At 34.9% G+C, this 24,155-nt stretch overlaps 1 protein-coding gene across 5 annotated transcripts in view; it reads right to left on the minus strand.

Annotated features, from left to right (window-relative positions):
- ERCC6 (ERCC excision repair 6, chromatin remodeling factor) overlaps positions 1-24,155 on the minus strand; it is a 47,216-nt gene that overhangs the window by 8,186 nt on the left and 14,875 nt on the right. For all 5 annotated transcript variants that reach the window (XM_064662811.1, XM_064662810.1, XM_064662808.1 and 2 more), the window contains 9 exons: positions 21,884-22,009; positions 17,995-18,153; positions 13,559-13,694; positions 6,812-6,982; positions 6,200-6,376; positions 4,745-4,861; positions 3,265-3,360; positions 1,239-1,457; positions 397-507 (listed from right to left, as the gene is read on the minus strand). In XM_064662811.1, the coding sequence (XP_064518881.1) occupies positions 397-507; positions 1,239-1,457; positions 3,265-3,360; positions 4,745-4,861; positions 6,200-6,376; positions 6,812-6,982; positions 13,559-13,694; positions 17,995-18,153; positions 21,884-22,009 (1,312 nt within the window). The remainder of the gene's footprint in view (positions 1-396; positions 508-1,238; positions 1,458-3,264; positions 3,361-4,744; positions 4,862-6,199; positions 6,377-6,811; positions 6,983-13,558; positions 13,695-17,994; positions 18,154-21,883; positions 22,010-24,155) is intronic.

The raw sequence follows: 24,155 nt of genomic DNA on the forward strand, positions 1-24,155 counted from the left end.
TTAAAAAAAAAAATAATTCCTGAAATCTTTTATTATCAGCATTATTTACAAAGATGCAAAGGGGGGTAAGAGAAGGAATAAATTTCCTTGTTCATCTAGTATCTATTTTGACAAAAAAAAGTAGTCTAATCTAAATTTCATTTACTGTTGTCCAATAAAATTTCTTTTCCCCCTTCTCAACTGTGTTTTTTTTTCCTAGCAGAAAACCCAATTTAAGTGTGAAAGAAGTGATGACTTTTTTCTGCTCTCTCACTAAGTAAGTTGTTTCATTTGACATAACTCCCCAGTTTTGTGTCTCAAACCTGACGCAGTATATTTAAAAACACACCAAAGAGGAATGCAAGAACTTAGCCATACTCACTAATAGTCATTCATGTATGGGATGTAACACCTCACCTCATTATATTTTGTTACAAGAGGTTGCCTGGAAGCTACTGCTGTGGTGCCATCCATCCTGAGGTAGGAATAGTTTCTCTGTCTCACAAAGACTTCAAGTATCTGCATCATCTGTTGTGATGGAAAAAATTCAATGAAATCCAGATGTGAAGACAGCAACTACTTGATCAATCCATAAGAATTTGTGGTATGAACTGCAGTGTTAATCAAACAACCAAGATGACAAACAAAAACTCGTGAATCTTAAATGAACAGAAAATTTACTTATGTAATTGGGGAAGAAAATTACTTATTTCACTGCTGAACGCATAAGTGGAATGTTTGTGCTTGGTTTGGAAAGTCCAGGGCCATAGTCTCAAAACTTAAACAGATAAATGGTGCAGCATTCCAAGGGAATCCTCAGAAGCAAGACAAAATCGTGACTACACAGGGAAAACAAATGAAGGTCACTGAGTTACCGGCCCAACACACACAGTTCTCAGGATTAGACATGCACATGCATTACACAAACTGAGTACTAATTCTATCCTGAAGCTGCACAGCAGGGACAGCTTGCTATGATATGGGTACAACTGATACAAGCTTTGACCCAGTATACTGAAATTGGGCAACACTGCCACAACACTCTGTCACTCCAGTAAAGCTTACTGAGCTTGGGAACTGGTCTCCAATTATTCCAGATATTAGTAATTTTCATCATTTTTTTTCAGTAAGATCGTAATTTTCTGAGAAGGACACTACAAAAGGTGGTTCTAATCACAAATCTTGTTGGAACACACACACACACACACTGTTTTTAGTTTTAGTTATCACTAAAACTAAAACCAAGTAGCTCATCTTACCTGTCTTGACTGAGTAAAAAATAACACCCTGTGACCTTGCTTGTGCCATATTTTCAGCAAGGATTCTACCACTATCATTTTTCCAGAACGTTTCCAATACCCAAACTGATTTGATTCCTCCACTTCAGCATCTGGTACACTCTTTGAAAAGCTGGTACTATCAGCGACAAAGTCAGGGTGGTTGCAAATCTTTCTCAAAGTTGATAGTCCTAAGAGAATCTAAAGAACACACGATAAAAGTATTTTTATTTTTATGACAAATACTTGTATCTATAAAGGCTGTGGTTGAGAAAAATAAACAGCAATGGATTAATCCAGTCATCATAAAGAAGTTTGTTTTTAATAATGCTCTTTTGGGAAGTCAGTGGATGATAATACTTGTTTCATGGAAAGGTTTAGGAAATTTCAGTATAAGAGAAGGTCAATGAAACTTTATTTTCTTATGAGTCTATTCTGGTGACAAGAGAATTCTTCAACAATTTCCACATCAGCAAAAGCAGTCCTTAGCTGTAACTCACAGTCGAATTTTTCCTACTCAAAAGGAAAACTTTCACCAAGTTTGTTTCTTGAAGTTATTGTGTCCTTCCTTCCAGCTGCTGCTATATTAGCAGGTAACTTAAGATAGACCTTGAGTATAGTAAGTATACCCACTAGAGTGCAGGGAAACAAAGAACATATGAGTAAAAATATTTGAACAAACATAAAAAGCTGAAATTACCACTTTTGATGCCATTTAGAAGGGTTCTGTTCAGTTATTTATTCAATAATGATACAAGTGTTATTTATTCTTCTGATATAATGAGCACTCATTAAAAAGAGCTAGCTTGAAACAGCAAATCCCTGTCTTCCAGCACTACAAGTTGGATGAGCCTGCTCATAATTTATGGTTTGTTTGGACAATGGGGTTTTTGTTTTTCAGCTGGGATTTGCTGCTATCACACAAAACATCTAATAAAAGCACTGGGATTTACTATCCAAAATTTTCAAAATCCTAGCAAATATGATAGCTCATTCTGTAACATCTTTGGGAAATTTCTGCAGATAGTCTTGTACAAGCCACCTCGAAGATCAAGCTCCTTAAAATAATTTTCACTGGAATAACTAAAATGGCTAGGCACTTGAAAAAACTTGGCCACTATACCTTTTGCAAGACCTGGAAAAATATAAAAACATTCAAAACAGGAATAAGGACAACATGTGCTTTGTATGGAACTGCAGTATGTATTGCATTTGGCTGTATTGACCAAACAACCGACTGGAACAACTGTGTATGAGGGGAGAAAGGATTTCACAGTTCACAAGATAAGAAAATGTGGTAAACTACACATTATAGCCAAGGCATACTATCTCTCCTCTTATAAACAACAGATCTGTATCCTGCAGCTAAAATGGAAGGGAGAAACATCCACTGCATGCATAAAAATGCCAAAGGGATCAGATGTGTGCAATGTAGGAGTCAAAGAGAAGAACAGACATTTTACACAGGCAACAGCTAGCATTTGAAACTGTATTTCAATTACTCCCGTCACCTTGGCCACAGCAATTTCAACACTTACACTGTGAGGATGGAGGCAGATGTTGAGAAGTGACTAATAAGACAATAACAAGGATGCTTGCTATTTGCTCTGCTATATGTTAAGATTCTGTAATCATCAACTGTTGCATCACAAAGTTATCACACCTGAACTGTACTCTCACAACAAATTATGCTTTTCATTTGCTTCACTTCTGCAAATAATTAAAAGCATGTATGCAGTTACCTACAACAGGTCATCCAATAGCCATGATTTGTTTCCAAGATCCCCATTCCAATCCTACTTTTATCTGGTCATGTCACTACATATGGATCGCTAACTCTACATATTTCATATAACATTTATTGAGAACAAAAAAGCAGACATTTACAAAGCAGAACTAAGATCAGTGTGCTTCCCTTTCTCCTCAGAAGCCAGCTAGAAGAATGCAAAGGCCAGTCCCTGACTTTATCCACCAAACTCTACCTGTCATTATCCTTATTAATGCCCACCTGCATGTCTCCATTGAGAATCTGGTAAACTTCTTTAGAGTTGATGTAATCTTGATAGATTTGACGTTGCTCCTCTGTCAAACGGCAAAAGAGGACCTACAAAACAAAACGACCACTCAAGCCCAACCTGTGTGAATTTTAAAACTTTACAATGTGCTACAGTGAAGCTTCACAGATGTCTGACATACTGAAATACTAAGTTAAAAGATACTGCATAGAAATAATCAGAAATAAAAAAAATATAATTTTTAGAGAATGAACATAATCAGTAAAATGAGTTTCATGAGGTTTTATGTGCTCTTTCCCATTTATGCTTTCCCCTTAAATTGCTTTAGTTTTGAAAGTGCTGCCATTTTCCAGTTTTAATGAGGTAACTGTGCAGCGTTAGTGTTCTCTCGAAGCTATGTTTATAGGAAGTGCTTTCCATTGTGGGTCTGTTACGTCCCTTACAACTTGCAAATTCTTACTACCTCATGGGAAGTTTAGCACATGTGATCTGTCATTAGACTTTGAGTGTGAGCATATAATGATTTTTCAGATGCTTTGATGGGCTAAAATGGAAAAAAACACTTCCTTGCATCCTGCAAGGCACCCAACATTATGCTGTAAGTCAAACTGAGGTAGTGCCTTCTGACTGACCAGAACAAAAATCAAATTTGTTTCATCTGTTTATGATTGCATTCTTTAGATGAAGTAGCCCAGTACACTTTAAAGTACGTAGAAATTAAAATTGATTAAAAAAGATCATTAGACTGACCAGCAGAAACCGAGTATGGCCTACTCGTTTATTATGTACCCTTCAGCACTGTCTTACAAAGGCTAGCACGTCTACTTCTCTTTTAGAGGGAGAAGACAGAAAGAGAATGAGAAGAAAACATGAAAGCACTGAAACCTGAGTGGCAGAAGACTCTAATAATTACCACAAGTGAGTATTTGTAGGAATTTTAGTTAACTAATACTTTCAACCTCCTCTACTTTGAGTCAAAATGTTTCCTAAAAAAACATTCCACCTCATGGTAAAGCAAACAAGTTTTACATCAGAAGGCATAATATTTTGGAAATTTATTAAAATGTATAGGTCAGCTAGCTTGCAAGATGAACAACTGCCATCAAGTATTTCTCTATTATTTCCTGCCCAAATTAATATTTTTACAGCAGGAAATAATGCTAAAGTGTTTCCTGCTGTGAAAAAGGAAACAGACAAGCAACTCATTTCTATGCACAGTATTAAGCAGACCTGACTACACTTCATCTATCCTTTGTTTTTTAGATGAGTGCACTCACAGAGACCCTGCAAGACTGTGACCATTTAATATTCAGAACACTGGTGAAGAGAATATGAATCTTGAAAGCTCCACATCTTCTCTTTAGTTAAAACAGCATTTCAACTGCTATTAGCAAAAATTATTTCCAAATGACCAAGAAAGATTGAGTTTTGGGAAGGAAAAGGACTCAGATCTAGTAGTGAAGATAAACAAACCTGTTCATTTTTATCTGGAAGTGAAAGGCTCATTTTTACATCAGCCTTCATTCTTCGCAGCAAGTAGGGGTTTATGGTGTCCCGTAACACACAGGCACATTTGTATGCAGTTTTTACCTGAAAACAGGAAGAAAAAAGCAAAAGTTATATTTTGATTCTTGATATTAATTTTATCAACAAGCAAAATTCCATCACTAGTGACAGGAAAATTCTAATAAAATTAGATGTTTTATATTTTACATGGATCTAAAGTTACATATTCAACACAATAATAATTGCAATACAATTCATGTTAGCAACAATAAAATTGAATAAGTCTTCCTGAGATACCACAGATTTGTCTTTAAAAGAGACCAGAAATATTTCATTAGAAACCAAAGATAGAAGTGAGTATAAATCTACACAAAACTAAAATCCTCATGAAAAAGTGCTAATACATATACTGAAGATCAAAAAAGAAGCCTGCAGCAATGGTGGTTACTAGACAATAAGTGAAGATTAGTGCTCACTTGAGACTATTAAAAAAAAAATCGGTACAAGAAAATCCCCATGAACACAGAAACTAAAGGTCACTCTGGCTTTAAATGGAGCATATGGTTCTGTAATGGGTAATGGATGTGTGAGATGGGTAATAACTGTACATAATAGCTAAAACCAACTAAATTTCTCTTAAAGCAAAACAAATAATATAATAAATTATTGATATGTAAAAAACCAAATTGAAAGTCCAATTTAGTAAATTACTAAGATTTAGAAAAGGGAAGTACTTACACTCAAAAATAAAATAAAACTTTAGAAATGCATGTGTGCATTACAAAGAGGATTTAAAAGGATACAACTTGCTTAGCATTTATACAAAAATTAGTCTGCAGATTATGATGCAGACAATTAATTTATCATCTAATTTGAAAAATGTTCTCAGGCAATACTGAGAACCACAACTACAAAGATTAATAGACATACTTACTAAAAATCATTTTCCAAATAATTTTTGCTTTCAAAATTTGTTTCTCTACTTTCAGACTTCCAACACCTACTTTACCTTTTAAAATAAAAATAGTTTTCAGTTTGGATTTAAGGATTCTTCTTATTGCATAATTTGACAAAGCTTCATATCAAATAGGGAAGTTCTATTTAAGTACATCAAAATATAAGACAGTCATTTTCCACCCCATTTTGTTTATCTTTACTTCACATCAAAGAATACTTCTAATGACACAAACTTCAGGGCTTTTGACAAGAAAACCCTTTGTATAAGCTGCACCCCCCATATAAATGAAATGGCCTCATTTAGTTGAACAGCTCTTTTTGTACATGCAGCAGTAAAACACACATGCAGCTCTTTTTTGGGTTAGTATAGTGTCTAGAACATACAGCATGAAGTACATTTAGATGTCAGTTTAGAAACAACATAACAGTTTCCTTCAAGCAAAGTGCTATTTTTGATGCATTTACCTGGACAGGAGAGGCATTGCAATATCCTCCCATGGTTATCGGGACAGAAAACTGCTCCATGAACACAGGCAGTGTTCCCAGTTTTCCTGGGAATATAAAGTCAAAGAGGGACCAGAGCTCCTTTAGGTTATTTTGCATAGGGGAGCCAGACAAGATGATTCGATGGGGTGTGCGGAACTATTAATAAAAACCACAAAACCAAAAGAAAGTTATTTTCATGGTTCATGATGTAACCCTCCCTCAGAGGATATTCAATTTTACCATCAATGAATTCTCATGTTAAAATACGTGGCCTCATATTTATGAATAAAACAGCTTTCTGCAATATACTGTCCATAAACTATTGGCAGAAAATTGACACCAGCTATCTGACATTTATACCCAATGGTAAATTACTATGCAACTTAAAATTTCTGATTTTTTTCTTTACCATACTGCTGTAAATTTACTCATGTAAATTCATTAAAAATGCTAAGTAAATTAAATAGTCAAATACAAACCATTGTGATTTATGCTTTTATTCTTTATTAATGATCAAACATATATTTTTATGATAGGCTTTTAGATCTTGGAACCTCCTCCCAGAGCACAAATTTATTTTTTATAAAGTACCTGCTTGCATGCAAGTGTGACTGCAGCATTTGGATTTCGGATTTTGTGACCCTCATCCAGAATCACATAATGCCAATCATACGTGTGGATGTTGTCCTGCATCAGTCGAATGTAGGAATAAGATGTAATGAGAATTCCATGGCATGAAGCAATTTCATGAATTAGCTTCACCTAAAAGCAAAAGGTGCACGTTGTCAGCAACAGTGAGACAGAAATCTCAAACCTACTGAACTACACACATACAAGTCTGCTATCCAAGGTATGTATAAAAAGTTTTGTAAAAGCAGATATATAATTTACATTGCAAAAAAAAAAAAAAAGCATAGGTAAGATTTTGATTATATGGTCCTAAGCTCATCTGTAAAAGAATTTTCAAGCACTTGAATACTATGTTATAACAGATCAGAATTTGACCTGAAGTCTGGTCAAAAGGAAACAGTGGTTTTTATTTTTAATTTTTTAAAGACAATGCCTAAAAAAGCAAACACTGGATTTGATTAACGCAACGGGTTCCTTCAAGTTCTCCAATATGCATGTCACAAACCCAGCTTTGTGTGCTGCAAGCAAGATCTAGCACATTAGAGGAAAATTAAACAAGTGAAAAACTGAAAAACAACCACAAAAAAAAAATCTATTTAGTTAATTCTAAATTCTGTCTAACCTTTCTCATTAACAGGATTAATATATTTGTTATCAATCTTCAAATTTTGTGCTTCTCTTTTAAGCTATAACCTTTCCCCAAGTTTTTACTAGCCTTTATAGTTGCAAATTATGTAGGGCAGAGACAGTCTGTGCCACTTTTCACAGCACTCAAAACTCATCTCTATTGCATTTATCCTCCACATACAAATCTAGAAGACTTAAACAGAAGATGATGGGCTGAGAAGCAATTCTAGATGAAAGAAACACATCCAATATAAAAGAAAAAAAGAAAGTAGAACCACCACTGAATTTGCTACAGGAAAGACAAAATCCTTATTACTTGAAATGCCTTTAAGAAAATAAAATCAAAAAAACCCAACAAAAACCCCCCAAACAAACCCAACAAAAAAAAAAAAAGGAAAAATCCATCTCAAAAAGTGAGATAAGTTAAAAAGTCCATGATCTTTTATTGTAAAATTAGTTGCTTACACATACTCCAAGATTTAAAGCTCTTATGACTTGAACTTTTCAAGAATTTCTACTTTCTGATTATCATCTCCTGATAAAACCACAACACGTTATTTAATGTTGATATCACGATTCTCAAGAGAATATGCAATCTTCAAAACAATTTGCATTACAGGGAGAGTATGATTTCTAGGCAGGTGTGGACACCCAAAGCTTAATTCTACGATGCATATTATCCACAGTCTGCAACATTTCTCGAGTGTCAGCAAGGGCCTATCCTAGAATATTGTAGACATCTCTACCCAAACACTTACGACAAATCATCTCGGGCGATTTAAAATTAAAAGCTTGTAAAATATGTAACCTCTCCTAATTTTTGCAATTAATAGGGTATGTCTGCAATTAGCCTGACTTACAGAATGCTACACTCTTGTCATTAAAAGATGTTTTGTGAAAGTGCTGCTGTTATTATGGAGGCTCAAGAGACCAATCCCTCCTAGAGGGCAAACAGTGGACCAGTAGAAAACAACAGCCATAAATCACGCTGTCAGGTAGCAGAGAGAACAGAAGTGAAACACAGGCACATGAAGGCCATTCACTGTAAACACACCACAGCAGAATCCTAGTCAGGATTTACTGAACCTGTAATTAATTAAAGTTTCCTTCAAGCTAAATTTTTAATAAACAAGGATTTGTGCTGACAATGAAGAAATACAACACAATTTTATCAACTCACGCTATAACACTAACTCTCATTTTACTGCATTAGGTACTTTCTCAGAGGTTGCCTTCACTCTAGGTGCAGCTCTTGGAGTAATTTTAAATATTTTAAAATATGGTAACATTTAATATTGGATACACACTCTTTTGAGGGTGTGGCATTTCAGAATTTATGTTATTTTATAATGTATTACTTAATTCACAATTCTTGTTTGGTTAGATTAAAGCATGTTTAATTTAATTTTATTTTTTCTTGAGCAATACATTTCAGTGAAATATTTCAGGATATGCACTGTTAAACTAAAAAAAAAAAAAAAAAATTTGCTTAAGAGAGACAAATCCTACTAATGCCAAAAGATAACACAGTCGTTAGCTAGTTTTGAAATTCTCAACTCTGGCCTTTTTATGATCCTAATGAATAGAGGAACATGTGAGTAGACTGAGTAATTATGAACTTACATTTATGTTCAGCGCAGTACTTCAGACCTTTAAAATTCAAGGACAGTATTTTCTCCTAACTTTGGGTGATAAGTTGATTGTGTTGCCTTATCTACACTGGGACACAAGCAATGTACTGGATGATTTTTGGCAAACAATACTTCCTAAGGCCAAAATATTTATGATTTATTCTAAGGACACACCTTTAAGCAAATTCTTTTTTCCTGTTGGTACCTCAATGTAGCTACAAGTTTGTTTCTGAGTGTACAAAAACAGGACAATTTTTCTGACTTACAGAAATAATGTTTATCTTTTTTTGGATAAAGCAGTCTTTGAAAAAAGGTTTAAGAGGACCCGAATTCTGAATTATTATGTATTATGTATTAAAAATTGTAATTTTCTTAGACAGAAATGTATATACTAAGACTCAAATTAAAGAAATAGACTAGTGATAACTACAAAATTCTCTAAACATTCAGATACCTTTGAGCAAGTGTGAATATAGAGATAATATCTAGTCACACAACCATATTTCACTTGTGAATCAAAAACGCACTCTTATCTCTTATAAGCAGACTTATCACATCTCATAACCAACCACTAAGCCCGGAGATCCATAAATGCAACATATAAAACCTCTTTATTATTTCCCTGCCCCCAATAAAACAATCTAAATGGCACCACGAAGAGGCTTCAGAAGAACACATTACAATGTTTAATAATGTAAAAGTTGCAATAAAAAGAGCTAAAGCACTTAGCACGTATTTATCAAGAATGCTGCTTCTTGGGGCATGATACTAAGTTTATCTGAGTTTGGTCCTCAACTCAGAAATAGATCCTTTGGCTAAAGTATGGTTCCATATACAGTCATGTGGAGTGAGCCGATAACCATAACCCCTGAGGCTTATTTTGTTTGCATGTAGATTATGTACTCTACTGTGAGAGTAGAAGGTCTAAAGTTTTCAGTGTGTAGGCATCTTCAAGTAGATGGTTTCACACCATGAACTGACAATGCTTTTGAGGGCTGTGTGGTGTGTCCTGCATTTGACCCGAACAAGGGAATGCAAAGTTGCAGCTTTACAAACGCTGTGTGATTACCATTAAAGAACTGTTAAACTCAGTGTTACCTGTTCTAAAGATCAAGAAATTAGAAGTTCAGCCTCGAACTTAAAAAACACAGTCTCCTTCCATATGTCCTATGTTAAACAAGATAACTAAAGTTCATGTTCCCTCTTACATTCTACAATTTACAAATGTTCATGTGCCAACAGAAGTTTTGAAACAACAGGAGAAGCTCTTTGTACAGAAGTGTTTTTCCAACACTTGCAGAGCTTTCTTCTCCTTACCTTGTGTTCTATATCATAAATAAAATAGTATTTGTGATACACTACATTAGATTTACTTCTTTGTTTTCTCTCATCCTTAGAGGTCTCAGAGCACTCAATGTTTACAGATCAGATTTAACCATAAACCATAGTAGAAGCTTAATAGCATAAGACAGCACCACAGGAAATATTTAGCCACGAATGCTATACCTTGTTCAAACTGAAAGCTGACTTCACAAAGGAAGACTATTACTTAAATCTGGTTTTTCCTACAGCTTCCAACTTAAGCACATTTTTCATCACAGAAGAACCAAATGATCTTCTGTGATCACAAATGACAGTAATAAAAAAAGGGGCAAGTTTTACATTTCATCCAAAGTAGCTCAAAAGCTTTGGAAACCCCTTCAACTTTCTATTTCACTTTCACTATCTAAAATACCAATCTGCCTTCCCTTGAGGATAGCTGAAGGTCTTTAAATTATTAAGCATATTTCAGGGGGTGAAACTGGAACTTCACACTTCTCTTCTTCACTGCCAAAATTTTCTACCTTTGTTATTTTAGGAAAGGAATAACGTAATCTCCCTTTTGAAGCTTCACATATGCTAAAAACCTACACAAATATTATAGACCCAGAGGTATCTTAGTGGGATGTCTCAATGACTGATCTGAAATTGGCTGGTAAGATTGGCGGCCAATCTGGTGCTCACAATTCAGACTGTTATTCCATACTATTATTCCGAAAATCCTGTAATTGCGTGCAAAGAAAACCAAAATGGGAAGAGAGGATATGCCAAGGTAAAACAAAAAACAAAAAAAACCCCAAAACCAAACAACAACAACAACAAAATTGGTGAGCCTTTCACTTACCACATTGCTCAGAAGTCCTACTGTAACACTAAAGAAGTGTCACTAACTGAACAGATGTGCAAGGTATTGCCTGGTATCAATTTATGATAAAACAATCAGAACAGATGTCTTCCCCACTCTTCATTGTCAAGTGAAATACTTCCATAGGCAAGCCTAAAGAAGTGGGAGACAGGCTCTTGCACTGATGTTTTTGTATCTTAGAAGGTGCAACACAAACTGTCTATTCATAAAAGCACATAATTTCACCAATGTTGAAAGATTTACTATTTGCTAATATTTCAGGATTCCTGACAATGTTATGGTAAAAATTACATACACTAATCACACCTAAAACATCAACTTAAATTTTATCAAATGAAACTTCAGCTGTTGTCTCTTTCTGCTATGAAATACTGTCTTGCCTTATGAGACATCTGTCATTGCTTACCTCCTTTTATCCAAAAATCTCATTCAATAGTTTTACAATTAATCTTTCTCTGTTCCTTGGAAATTATCTGTCCCTCTTTCACAGGCCTGCAGAGAACAAGTTGCAATACTCTGTTTTATCACAAACAACCTGCTGGCCAACCACTACAGGATAATGTAGTCCTCAAAATCCACTGTCTGATGTCCAGTTAATCCAGAGGACAATTATGTTCTTCCACTAGTTCAGATAATTCTAACCTCATCAGAGGCTGAAGTGATCTTTCTCACTCCAAAGTTGATAACAAAGTTCAGTTCCCCAATCCTCTCCTGGCAAGCCAGCTGTCCAGCACAAAACTCTTCTCATTTATTTTGTGATAAACCATGATACACAAACAGAATAATAGGTCAATTCTGCAATTGTCAGTTAATTACAAACAGGTCTGTGCAACATTGAGACCACAGGTGCACAGCAAGCTGGCTTTTGGCCACGTAAAATTAATCTCAAAGAATAAACATATCTTCTTAGGCAGTATAACCACTATTTTTAAATATATTTCTTAAACTTAGTTAGGTTTATGCATTACGCCAGAGCATAAAAGCAGAATGGTCATGGGATGAGCATTATAAAGTTAACATATGCAAAAGTAGCTTCCTGTAATGCCACAGGTTATCATAAGATGGAATTGTCACGAGATCAGATCAGCATCAAAGTATTCATAGACAGAATGTATATTGAAAAGAAATCCTATGCAGGAGTAAATCACCTATCCTGTATTTTGTGCAGCTCTTAGAAGACGAGGCATTAGATTCAGTTCTCTAAATCTGCCCTATTTAAAGTGCTTATAATTTTAAGTTGTTGAATATACATTTGCAGGAGGACAACGGGAAGGTGAAGTCCTTGAAAACCTGACTATACCTGCAGATGGAAAAATTTGAGCCACTCTGTCAAGTCCATTAATTAACAAATAGCCCAAAATAAGCACACATGATTTAATTTAGGAAGACATGCAAGCATGTTATTGAGGTCAACAGTTTTTTAGGGCTTGAAAACACACCAAGTTAATTGAACAACAGGAAGCTATTAGCACATTAGAGTGTGCTATTCCTTTTTTGCCACGTACTGTAACTGCATCAATTACCTCAGAATATGTTTAATCAAGTGCAATTAAGCACCATATCATTTTAATGTTATTACAATAAACTCAATAAATATTTAAAGAGAAATTTAAAAATGTTCTGCTGAATCCTGAAAATCCATTTAAGCACCTAAGGGAAAGTAAAAATTTAAGTTTTCCTTGTTTTGTTCCTACAAGGTACCAAAGTTTGAAACTTCAGACAAGTCAGGCTGTCCAACTTAAGAAACAGACTAAGAACATGCATATGAAGAGAGTGATGAAGAAAGTTAAAAAGACAGAAAATGCACTGTTTGAAACAATGAAAACTAAGAAAGTAACACTGCCATGAAAGAAAAGGAGATTAAGTCATGTCAACTGACAGTGACCAACTGAAGAGAAATTGCACGTGCATGCAAAACATATTAAATATCAGACCAATGACATACTGATACACAGAAATGCAAGAAGAGAATTCCTAGGTGCTATATCTGGTGTACAAGCAGTCTAGTCATAAACTCCTAGCATGGACTACAGCACAAGGAAGCCTCACACAAGAAACCTGTTACTATGATTAATTTTTTCAGGTAACACAAGTCTAAATCATAATATGCATAATATGTACCTATTCTGTGTCATACACTTTTTGTCCAGTTTACTAATAAATCTATACAAGACAGTGAACTTTTTGTTCTTTTAAAACATTCAGAGAAAGGGCATACAAAAAAAAAAAAGTCTCTGGAATTACAAAATGGATGTCAGCCATTACCTTACTCTTGGTATAAGAACCAGTTTCATGGAGAACAGCGACTCTAAATGGAGGCCACCAAGTGTGGAATTCTTTAACCCACTGATGCAACACAGTAGCTGGACAAACAATCACTGTTGGACCCAATCCCTGGTACCTAAAATAGAGTATTCGAGGAAAAAAAACCTTTAACATGAAATAAATACTTTGTATTAAGTGGCTCATTAAAATACACACATATTAAAATGACACAGTTTATAGTTTAGAGTGGAATATGAGAGCTATGAAAATTAATTGGCACTTTGTTTTCCTGGAAGTCTGTTTTTTAAAGGAAGATGAAGAAGGTACTGCTAAAAGAATCTATCCATTGAACAGTTTATGGATGCATCTATCAAGATAAACAGAAATAGAAAAGCTCCAAACAACAAGGCATAAGGGAACTTCCTCCTGTGATATTACAAATCAGGTTTTAGTGACTGCTGTTTCTGTAAGAGAAAAGAAATCATTAACAAGCAATTATTTTATTACTTCTATTATACAGAATGTGTAGCTAGAGTCTCACAAATAGATTTACACACAGGTGTTCTGCTTCATGTTTGTAATATAATGTACTATCATCATCATAATTTACAGAAAAGACATGGACTCTAAAGCAGCAGACTATATCATCATGGAAGTTGAGGACTGAGCTCAGCTCAAACTGTCTCATAAGTTTCTTATTCATAATCACACGATTGTTTCTGAGAATTATTAAGGCAGTTTGAAACAAAGTCTTTCTGTATATTAAGTTTAGAGCTACTCTTAAGGTTAAAAAGGGAAAAATCTCTCACACAACAGCCAAACAAGAAATACTACCACCACATAAAAATACCAACAATTACATAGGAAATATACTAAGTAGTGGTTACTAGCAGTTATTTTTCAAATATATTTGGTCTTTAAAAACTAGAACAAAATGACTTTGCAAACAAAGGTAAAAGCTACAGTTGTCACATACTGATCTGTGTCTGGCTGACTATGTACATTCAAGTGGTAATAAATAAACAATGCAAAAGATCACAGTATACATTCAAGATCACACACTGATAGCAATAAAGAAGGGTTTCTCAGACTCCATCAATACCTGGCTTTAAAAGAACCAAATGTCTTAATGCCTTCAGAAACTGCTGACATGAAGAAATAATATTCTTTATTAAAAGCTTATACATATGCAGAATAACAGCCTGGATGTTGCTTACGAACAAATACTATCACACAACCTTACATAGTCTAATTAAAAAACTCCCATCAATCCAAGGGGAAGTAAGAACTCAGAGATGCAAAAAATAGCTTCAAATTACGATATGAATCCAAATAACCACTGCTATTGCTCTTAAAAATATCCATAGCAAAAAAGCCAACTTTCCTAGAACATACTAGTTTCTCATTCTTCACGGGTTGTAACAAAATAGCTCTGTTTATTCCCCTGGTCTGTATCACACAAGCTCACATGCTGGGTTTATCCAGTTTTTTTCCCCCTTCATCTTACATAAAGAGTTCACACCTCTTTGATCAATTTTCAGAAAATCCACTCCCCCTCCACTCGGTTGTGTGAAAACTCTTCTGTGTCTAGTCTGGCTCTAACCACTTTCCACTAGCCAACATTTTATTATTCTCTTGAGAGCTTTTATTTATTTATATAAAAGAGTCATCTAACTTCTTCCAGTCTGAGCTGTTTCACAAAACTAAACAAATCACATACTTCTGCTTGCTACACTTAGGAGGCATCCTCCATTCGCCTAATCACTGCAACATATTTGATCTGCTGTCCATTCAATTTATATTTGTTTTCCTTGAACAAAGGTAAAACTAAAAACATTAAAAATAAAAATCTTACTGGTGCCTTGTACCAAGGTAACAGTACTGCCCTGTTCCTACTGCAAATATATTGTCATAATGTATTTTGTCCCTTTTTCACAGCTGCTGTAGTAATAGCTTATGGTCAATATAATATATGATCAATATACCCAAATCTCTTTCTTCCATTGCTCCTGGTTTATAAAACCCAAATTCACAACAAGTATCCTTTATTTGTTGTTATTTAATTGGAAGCAAATTGGAATTGCAAATAAGATCTATTCCTGCAACTTAATATCATGAAAAAAGAAGCTGTAGTCATACTATATTTACAATCTTTAAGTACTCAAAAAATAGTAGAGGAAAACATGTTGCATTATAACCAACTCTGTTGCCAAGGACTGGCAAATCATGCCTTCAAGCTGAAACAGTAACTAAACCCTAGTGAAAATAAAAGAACAAGGCAGGAAGAGCAACTTTCTGAGGCAATGGAGTTTTATTTACCCAAGCACCATGGAAATTAATCTCTGCCACTCACAGTAGAGATTGAGCTGTTTATGATTATATCTCAGTATCTTGAAGAGCACAGATGGGTAAATAATCAGTGTATAAACTTTCTGTCAGTTTCTCATCTGATCTCTCAAATAAATATGTCTGTAGTCAAACATAACATATTTGTTAAATAAAATAACGTATTTGGGAAACAATGAAACTTAAGGACTCCCAAGTCTTCAACAGGTTTCAACAAGATTTCAACCTAGATACAGGCTAGAGATGGGTCACTTAAGTTTGCTGATGCTTTCTTTTTTTTCTTATGAAGGGACAGTTGGTTTGAAAGCTGTTGCTTGTTCCTACTATCTCAGCTGGTCTAACTAAAGATCTTTTCCCCTCCAAAAATCTTGCTTCCCTTGTATCTTTACACCGCAGTGTCACCATCTCTACAAATGCATCACAATATTTGACTTTCCCCACCTGTATGTCTCAATAACTGTTAGAAGTGAGATGCCATTTTAATTTTTGTAATAGTTTTACTCCATGTAACAAGTAGTTCCTTACTTCAGCTAGTCTTCAGGCTCCTCCAAAATCAAAAAAATACAATTAGGTACGCTGACAACACAACTGCGTTCACCCCAATGCCAACTTCGCAGGCAGGCTGACCAGAAGGTCTCCTGCTTGCCAGAGTATGTCTTTCAGATAGAAACTAGTCAACCAGTATTACTGCCCTCTTACTCCAGATGAGGAAAATATTGGACTATGAAAGATCAAGTTGTTTAGACCCTCTGCCTTACAGCATACAAACAAAATCAGAGCAAGTTACACCAATAAATTAAACCTTATTTCCTCCCACGGAATTACTATCACGATGAACTTAGTAACATGCACCAGCCAAAAAATGAGACTCAACACATTATTTTACATGGAGAAAAAACACTGCAACTTAGGTGTGCAAATGGATTTTGGCCTTTTCAAAGTTTTGCTGTAGTTTCACACTATGTAACAGTGTCAAGAGGTGTCCTAAACGATTTTCATCGTTTAGTGTTCCCCAAGTGGGGTAGGTAATATAACCCCACAAAACGATCTGTACAGTAGCATCCTTAACCAGGCAGCCATATAGAAGTAAATCAACTGGCCTGAGTGATGAAGGACCTCTTTTTAAGCTTTTTTTACATAAAGGCTACAGTAAGAAGCAACTGGAGAAAAGAGAGGAATATTTTCTCTTTAAAGCATTATTTTACAATTCATGTGCATGCTGTACATAATTTAAACGTACCTCTATGTAAAGATAATTATTTTTGTTTAGTACAGTCCTATGATAGTTGCTAAATTGCATGTAGCTATTTACATCACGTAAACAGGCCAACAGAAGTAGAAAAATCAAGTATTATTCATGCGTGCATTTGCAAATCCAAGGACACAAGCAAGTATCTTGCCGGTAATTTCACCTATGAAGAAGAAATTTTAAAGCATTGTTCAGTAACAAAAAACCATAAATTATCTTGTAAGAAAGGCCAGTCACAGTAACATATATTTTGAAAAGCAACAACAGCAATAAAAAAAAAAAAGTAGATGGGAATTCCTCTGTATAAGTTACTGGTTTTACTGTTAGTACTACTTTTTGACATGGGTAATTCCCTGCCCATCAGAAACTCTAACTTTCATTGCAGATCAGCTTGTTACTTCCTGTAAAGCATTTACCTGGTGGCTTGCCAGAACAAATATTTTGATGTAAAATTTAATAAATGGAACTAAAGGTATTACATCTAATTTAAAATTCCATATTGTGTAAACTATTGATATTAATGTAATTGAGTTTGTAAACAATCCATTTGTGGAAGGTAACCTTAGACACTGTATTGACCCAAAATATCTAGTGCGGCTCATCTGCAAAATGAAGCATCAATGCCTGGAATTCATTAAAAGTGTTACATGTTTAATTTTTCCTGCCCTACAGCTCCATTGTCTCGTAAAATTTTTCCTTTGATGTCCCCCACTAAAAGAATTAAAGGAATATTGTAATTGAAATGTCATTAATAATTCACAGGACCCTCCTCCACCAGCAATACATCTGATGAAATATTAATTGAGCTCCACAGACTGACAGTCTGCAGAGGAGCACTTGCCTGTAATTTGAACCACGAGTCCTCATATTGCTGTAGCTCAGACCTGCCAAGAAGGCAATTATCTGGATGGTCTTGCCCAATCCCATCTCATCTCCCAGAATTCCTCCTGCCTGCTGGCAGTGCAATTCCCAGAGCCACCTAACACCTGTCTGTTGGTACCTAAAACAAGGAAAAAGAAAATGGCAAATGTCTGATAATACAGATCATAACAGAAAGTACTCATTAATTAATCATTTGGCAAGGTTCTTATACTAGTTACAGTAACATGCTGGATGTGTGTTTTACATGAGTGCTGTATTTACTAGGTCATACATTTTTGATGGCTCAGACATTACATGTGACTTTCATTCTTTATGCAACACTAAAACATTTCTAATTAAACTGATAGTCATGGTAATTAGAGGGTATTTTATTTCATATATATTTTAAGTGCTAAAAGCAACCTGGAAAGTTACTCTTACAAAGCATTATCTTCTCAGAAAAGACGACATGCAAGAGTCTAGTAAATCATATTATCTGGAACATATACCTTGAACTCAATGAAAAGGTTGACTTCTCTGTGGTACAGACTTCATATTCAACTACAAAAACTGATCACATCTGCCAAAGCCTCTTTTCTTTCTAAATAAGTTTATTTAATAATATTTAGTCTCTTTCAGTGAAGAAAAAACCCATGGCAAAACAACAGAAACTATTGCAGTGAATGGGATGCAGCAGAACATTATGAGAGCATCAAAGCAGTTTCTACTCCCAGTCCTTCACTGGAAATTGTACAAGCAACAATGTAAAACATATTCCAGTTAAAATAAGAAGACTGGAAAGCAAGATTTACAATAGCAAGTTGAAAAGGTGGAGATAAGATGCTGGACTGAGAATCACTGGAGAACATGTTTTTTTATAATTATATGAAACAGTGAGACCAGTAGGAATAACACACCATGTGTGTGGGTTAAATTAAAACAACAGAAAGAAATGAAAAACAGTACCTTTAAATCACACTAAAAAAAAAAAAGAAATCAAGCATGTTTTAACACTTCTCTGTCTCCTAACTCACTAGAAGAAAAAGGTTACTGATATAATTTTCTTGATAGCACGCATTCCTGGAGTGCAGAGCAAAGCAAAGAACAAAACACTTTTTTTTTTTTTTTTAATAGGGGTTGTTCATTCTAGGGGATTTCTTGTGTGCATTTCAAAATCCTGTTTCCTTCCTTGAACAAATAATATTTAGGACTACTAACAGCTCATGACACTAGTGCCTACAAAGTACTATTAAAAATCAATTTATGATGAGTTCTGTATGGATTTAGAGAAAGCTAAATGGAGACAAACAAATGGCGTGAGCAGGTAAAAAAAAAGATGATCAAAGAACACGTCTAATGGTTCAAACATCACACTATTCACTGCTGTCTCAAAAGCATTATGCCAAGAAGCCCTTAAAAAAACCCTCTTATTAGAAATTAATTCACCTTAAAATGCAGCAATCTATAAAACAACTATGAAATGGCTTTCAGGATTAGATATAATTGGGCTAAGATGCTATCATTACTACATTTTATGAAGACAAAACATTTCCTGACAAATAGTAAAGAATTGAAGGGAATCCTCATTCCAGTCAGAAGCTGCTCCCCCAGACTAATGTGAAGCATGTCTCTTCAGAAGACAAGCATCCAAGAACTTCCTGATATCATTTTGTATTATTTCTTAGGATTACATACAGAGCTTAAAGTAGCTGCATTTATAAGCGTATTTCTTTCTCACCTTCCTTCTTCTGAGAAAGTTTCACAGTAGAGAATTAGGTTTGTGAAAAATCCTGCTCCAAATTATCTAAAAATGTAAAAGATGCAGGTCCTTTCTTTGTATAATCATGCATAATCATCTTTTATATAAACATGCACTTATGCAAAAGTTAAAGGAAACCTCTCCTTCAATTTTTTGTACTTATATGGAGAGATAATCAATTCTCTTCAAATCTTATACTTTTGTTCCCCCCTTTTTTTAATACCAAAAACACTGTGGAAGTAAAATAAAAATGCTGGTCTTCCAAAATAGTTATATTTGGACTGTTTTTCACATGAGCAATCATGTTGTGATGCATCCCTTAAAATTCATCACAGTAGCTACCATAGTTTAGCTGCATTGTTGTGGAGACAAAATTGCATTTCAGATATATCAGGGAAATCATATACTGAAGGTAAATAATGATGAAATCTGTCTTCTTTTTAATACAGACAGCATTCTCTCAGGCTAAGTGCAGACAGTATATAAGGCAATGTTTGCAAGTCTGTTTGGTTTTGCTCCACAGCAGTACCATTGTTATTCCTGCTGAATGTTCATCAAAGCAGACAAGCATAGAGGGAAGAAACAGATCACCCACTTTAACAGATTTGCCAAAGGACAAACTTGAGGCTCTTCTATTTCTAGCATGAGCTAACTTCTGTGTAATTTAACTATGCAAGAAGATCACTCACAGTACATGCTATGTATATCCTCAGGTCAATATACTTACATGTTTTGTATGAAACTTGCTCAGAACTCAACAGTTTAATGCCTATTGACCATGGGCTTTCCTACACTGGAGATATCAGCATTTAAGTTACAAGTCAGACGAATCATTCAACTCCATTGATCTTTCTAACCACTTAAGAGGTTTTGCCAACTGACTCATGCTTGCAGGGATACCCTTCATTAGTGAGGCTTGCATCTTTATGATTAATTTTTAGTGTCTGCTTTATTTTATTTCCCTTCGGGTTGCTTAGACCACACATCCATCCTCAAGATGAATACTTCTGCAGTACCTTTGCATAAACAACTGGAGACCACATATTGGCTCTGGATGGTCCCAGCAATCAAGCCATTAATTCAATTCCATTTCAGAGCTAGTGCTTTCCTTCCAAGGACTACAGAACAACAGTAATAATTTCTTTGAGGTCAAGACTAAGTGGCTCTGTTGGAAGGGATACCACACATGCCCATTATAAACCAGGGCTTTCTACCACAACAATAAGATTTTAGAGAGTTTGCTTTTGAAAGAGATGTTTTTCCTGCTGTGTGAAACGTCAACAAAATTGAATTCAAGTCCCTCATGCATGAAATGTAAGGGAGAGATTATGAACGAAGATAACTGGTCAGCTGCTAGCTTTTGTAAATAGCTTTTTGAGATGAACTTGGAAGCATCACTGTGCACCACGTCTCAAAAAACTGAAACAGAAAGGAGTTATGTCCAAATCTGTAATCCAGCATTAAATAAGTAAAGAATGAGTTGCAGAGTGTTTTCCATCTACTAAAGGAATTAAGAGTTCACTCTGTATTTTAAAACTTTACTTCATTCAATACTATTTCATAATATGAATTACAAGTAGTTACTTTGAGTAGACTTTGAGTAGTTATTTAAAGAAAAAGTTCTATGTATTTTTTACCGGCATAAAATTTCACACACTCCACACAATCACAGAAACACCATATTTCTTGTTTTCATTTGTCACATCTTGACAACATATTATGTTTGGAGTAATTCTACAACTCCACACCTGAATTAAGAGCAAGTATGTATCACCAAAAGAAAGCATTTAAAAAATAGACAAGGAGAGCTTCTCCATTCATAGTTTAGGTAATACCCATCCACAACATTCACATCAGCCAGTTATCATCTGTAATTTTTTTTAACTGCATTTTGTGCTCTCAATAAATTAATTTCTTTGAAGTTCAACCCTGGAACCTTTTTTAAAAGAAAGAATCTCACTGAAATAACTGAAGTTAAAGTCGAGGAATCGTTGACTGAAGTAAAAGTTACAGTAAAGGGCATCTGGAATTCACCACAACTATTAATTAGTACCAATATTATTAACAGCATACACCAGCATAATATTAACATAAAGTATGCAATACATACTTAAATAGCTTTTTGAAGAGAAATCCTGGTACTTTGAAACCCTCTTCAAATTCCACATCACTTTCTTCAGAAAGTTCCTCAGCTGTTTGATGTTCTTTGTCCTTCAAACGTTCTTTTTGCCACTTCCTGGAATGACACGAAAAGTCAACACTCAATTATAAGATGGAAAAGAAAGTCTATGAAAATGACACAGAATTTTCAATCAGGCAAAACCCCAAAAAGAACACATTTTCTGATGTAATGATTTAAAACAGTAATCTTTTGGAGGATCGAATTATGCAAGTAAATCCCCTAGCCCCCTTCCTCAAAACACACTCCATATTCTGGGAAGAAGGATTTCTGAACTATTTAAAACCGTGACAAAAATAAAATTTACCTTTTTTTTTTTCATTTTTAAAGTTATTTGTCCTGATTTTTCTGTAAAGCTCTGCATTGCTTTTAAGCATTTGAAGATAAACTGCATCTAGAGGTTGATATGTAAACAGTATTTTACTTCCAGCCTTGGTACACATAATCCAGTGTACTTTAAGCTTATGTGTTGATTGCTGTATGTTTTCAAAGCTACTATACCAATTCCATCCATGTCAGGAAAAAGAAGCATAATCATAAAAATACTGGTTAATTTCTGTCCCAAAGTTGAAAATACCATCAGCCATGGAAACTTGTATGTTTTAACTACGTAAGCAGTTCTTGAGGACAACTTCACCAATTATGCCTAAGGACATTACACTGCATTCTCTGGTATGAAATCAGGTGAAAACACTAAAAATGAGTCTCTTCTTGCGGTTGGGTTATTCAGAATCATCTTCCCCAGGACTGGCAAACTTATTACAAGACAAGCTCAGGCTGTGTTTTTTCCAGTGGCAGCATTAATAGATTTTCTCATGCCTTCCCGACCACTTACTTCAGTTAAACTTGTTGAAACTTCCACATAAAGGTTTCTGCATATCTGCATATCTGGCAAATTTGTTTAAAGAAACTTGGATTAGAAACAAGAAAGCAGGGAAGAAGTTACAATGCTTCATACACAAGCAACACAATCAGACACCCTTTCTCATAAAAGAAAGCTAATTATGGGAGTTTCTAGACTGGCTTTTCAGCAGGATATTTTGAAAAAATACTTAAAAGTTCACCTTTGTGGAACCAGTCACAAACTTGGTATTGTTTTATCAACTGAAAATAAACACCACCATGTCCAAACAGACACAAGTTACAATAAACTGCCAAGATAGATAGCACTGAAAAACTAAGACAACACAATGCTGAACAGGCTTAAAGGGCCAGTTTCACTTAAGTATATTTTGATCTCAAGTCAGGAAGTCTTCAGATGCAAAAATAATGATGGAGAGGAAAAAAACCAGCAAACACTGGGTAAAAAATAAGATGGACAAAGATAGTCTTCAGTTTGCTGATTAAAACTGATGAACTGCTAATGTTTATTACTGGATTGTTCTTATTTCATTATATGAAATCATATATCCAGTTAAGTAGTAAAAAAGAACTTACTAATAATATATAAAGCATCAGTGCTTTCCCCTTTTATTTACCTATCCTAAAACGAGAATGGAAATCTCTGTCTTAGACTAGCAGTCTGTTAAATGTCTAACTTAGAAAAATAGCATTCATGCTCTGGAGTCTAACAGGCAGATATGACACATTCTAGAGGCACAGCATAAAAATGCTTCTATTTTTCTTCAGATCTACAGTGTTATGCTATCAGGCACAGAGAGTCAATTATTCTTCTGAGTTCCAGAAAAAGATCAACAATTCAAATTGACAAATGGTGATAGTCATAGCTTCAGACTGTGTCACTACTAGAACTGAGACATGTTAGAAGTTGATTATTTTATCTGAGTGGGTTATGACAGGACTTAAACCAAGGAAGGAAACTGTTACTTATCACACTAAAATCAAAACAACTACAGATTACAAAGCTTCCAAAGAGACATCTAGGTAAACAATCAATGCTAAACCCAAGCAGAGCAATAATTTGTACAAGGGTTTGCTTCTAATTCTATACTCCAACGTGAATCACCACTAGCCAGCACCGGGGCGTCAGCATCCCCTGGGAAGAAGCAGATTGCCCTCTAGTGTGCATTAGAAAAAGTGACCCCGAAACAACCAAGAGGAAGCGGCCCGAGATCAGCTCGAAGCTGTCCAGATATTTAGACACTCAATGTAACTACTATATTTTCTGTAAGAAGGGTGATCGATGTTGGGATTTCTCCTAAAATTATTAGATACCTAGGAAATACATACATCTACAACTTGA

Source organism: Pseudopipra pipra, chromosome 8 (genome assembly GCF_036250125.1).
Source record: "Pseudopipra pipra isolate bDixPip1 chromosome 8, bDixPip1.hap1, whole genome shotgun sequence".
Classification (NCBI taxonomy): Eukaryota; Metazoa; Chordata; class Aves; order Passeriformes; family Pipridae; genus Pseudopipra; species Pseudopipra pipra.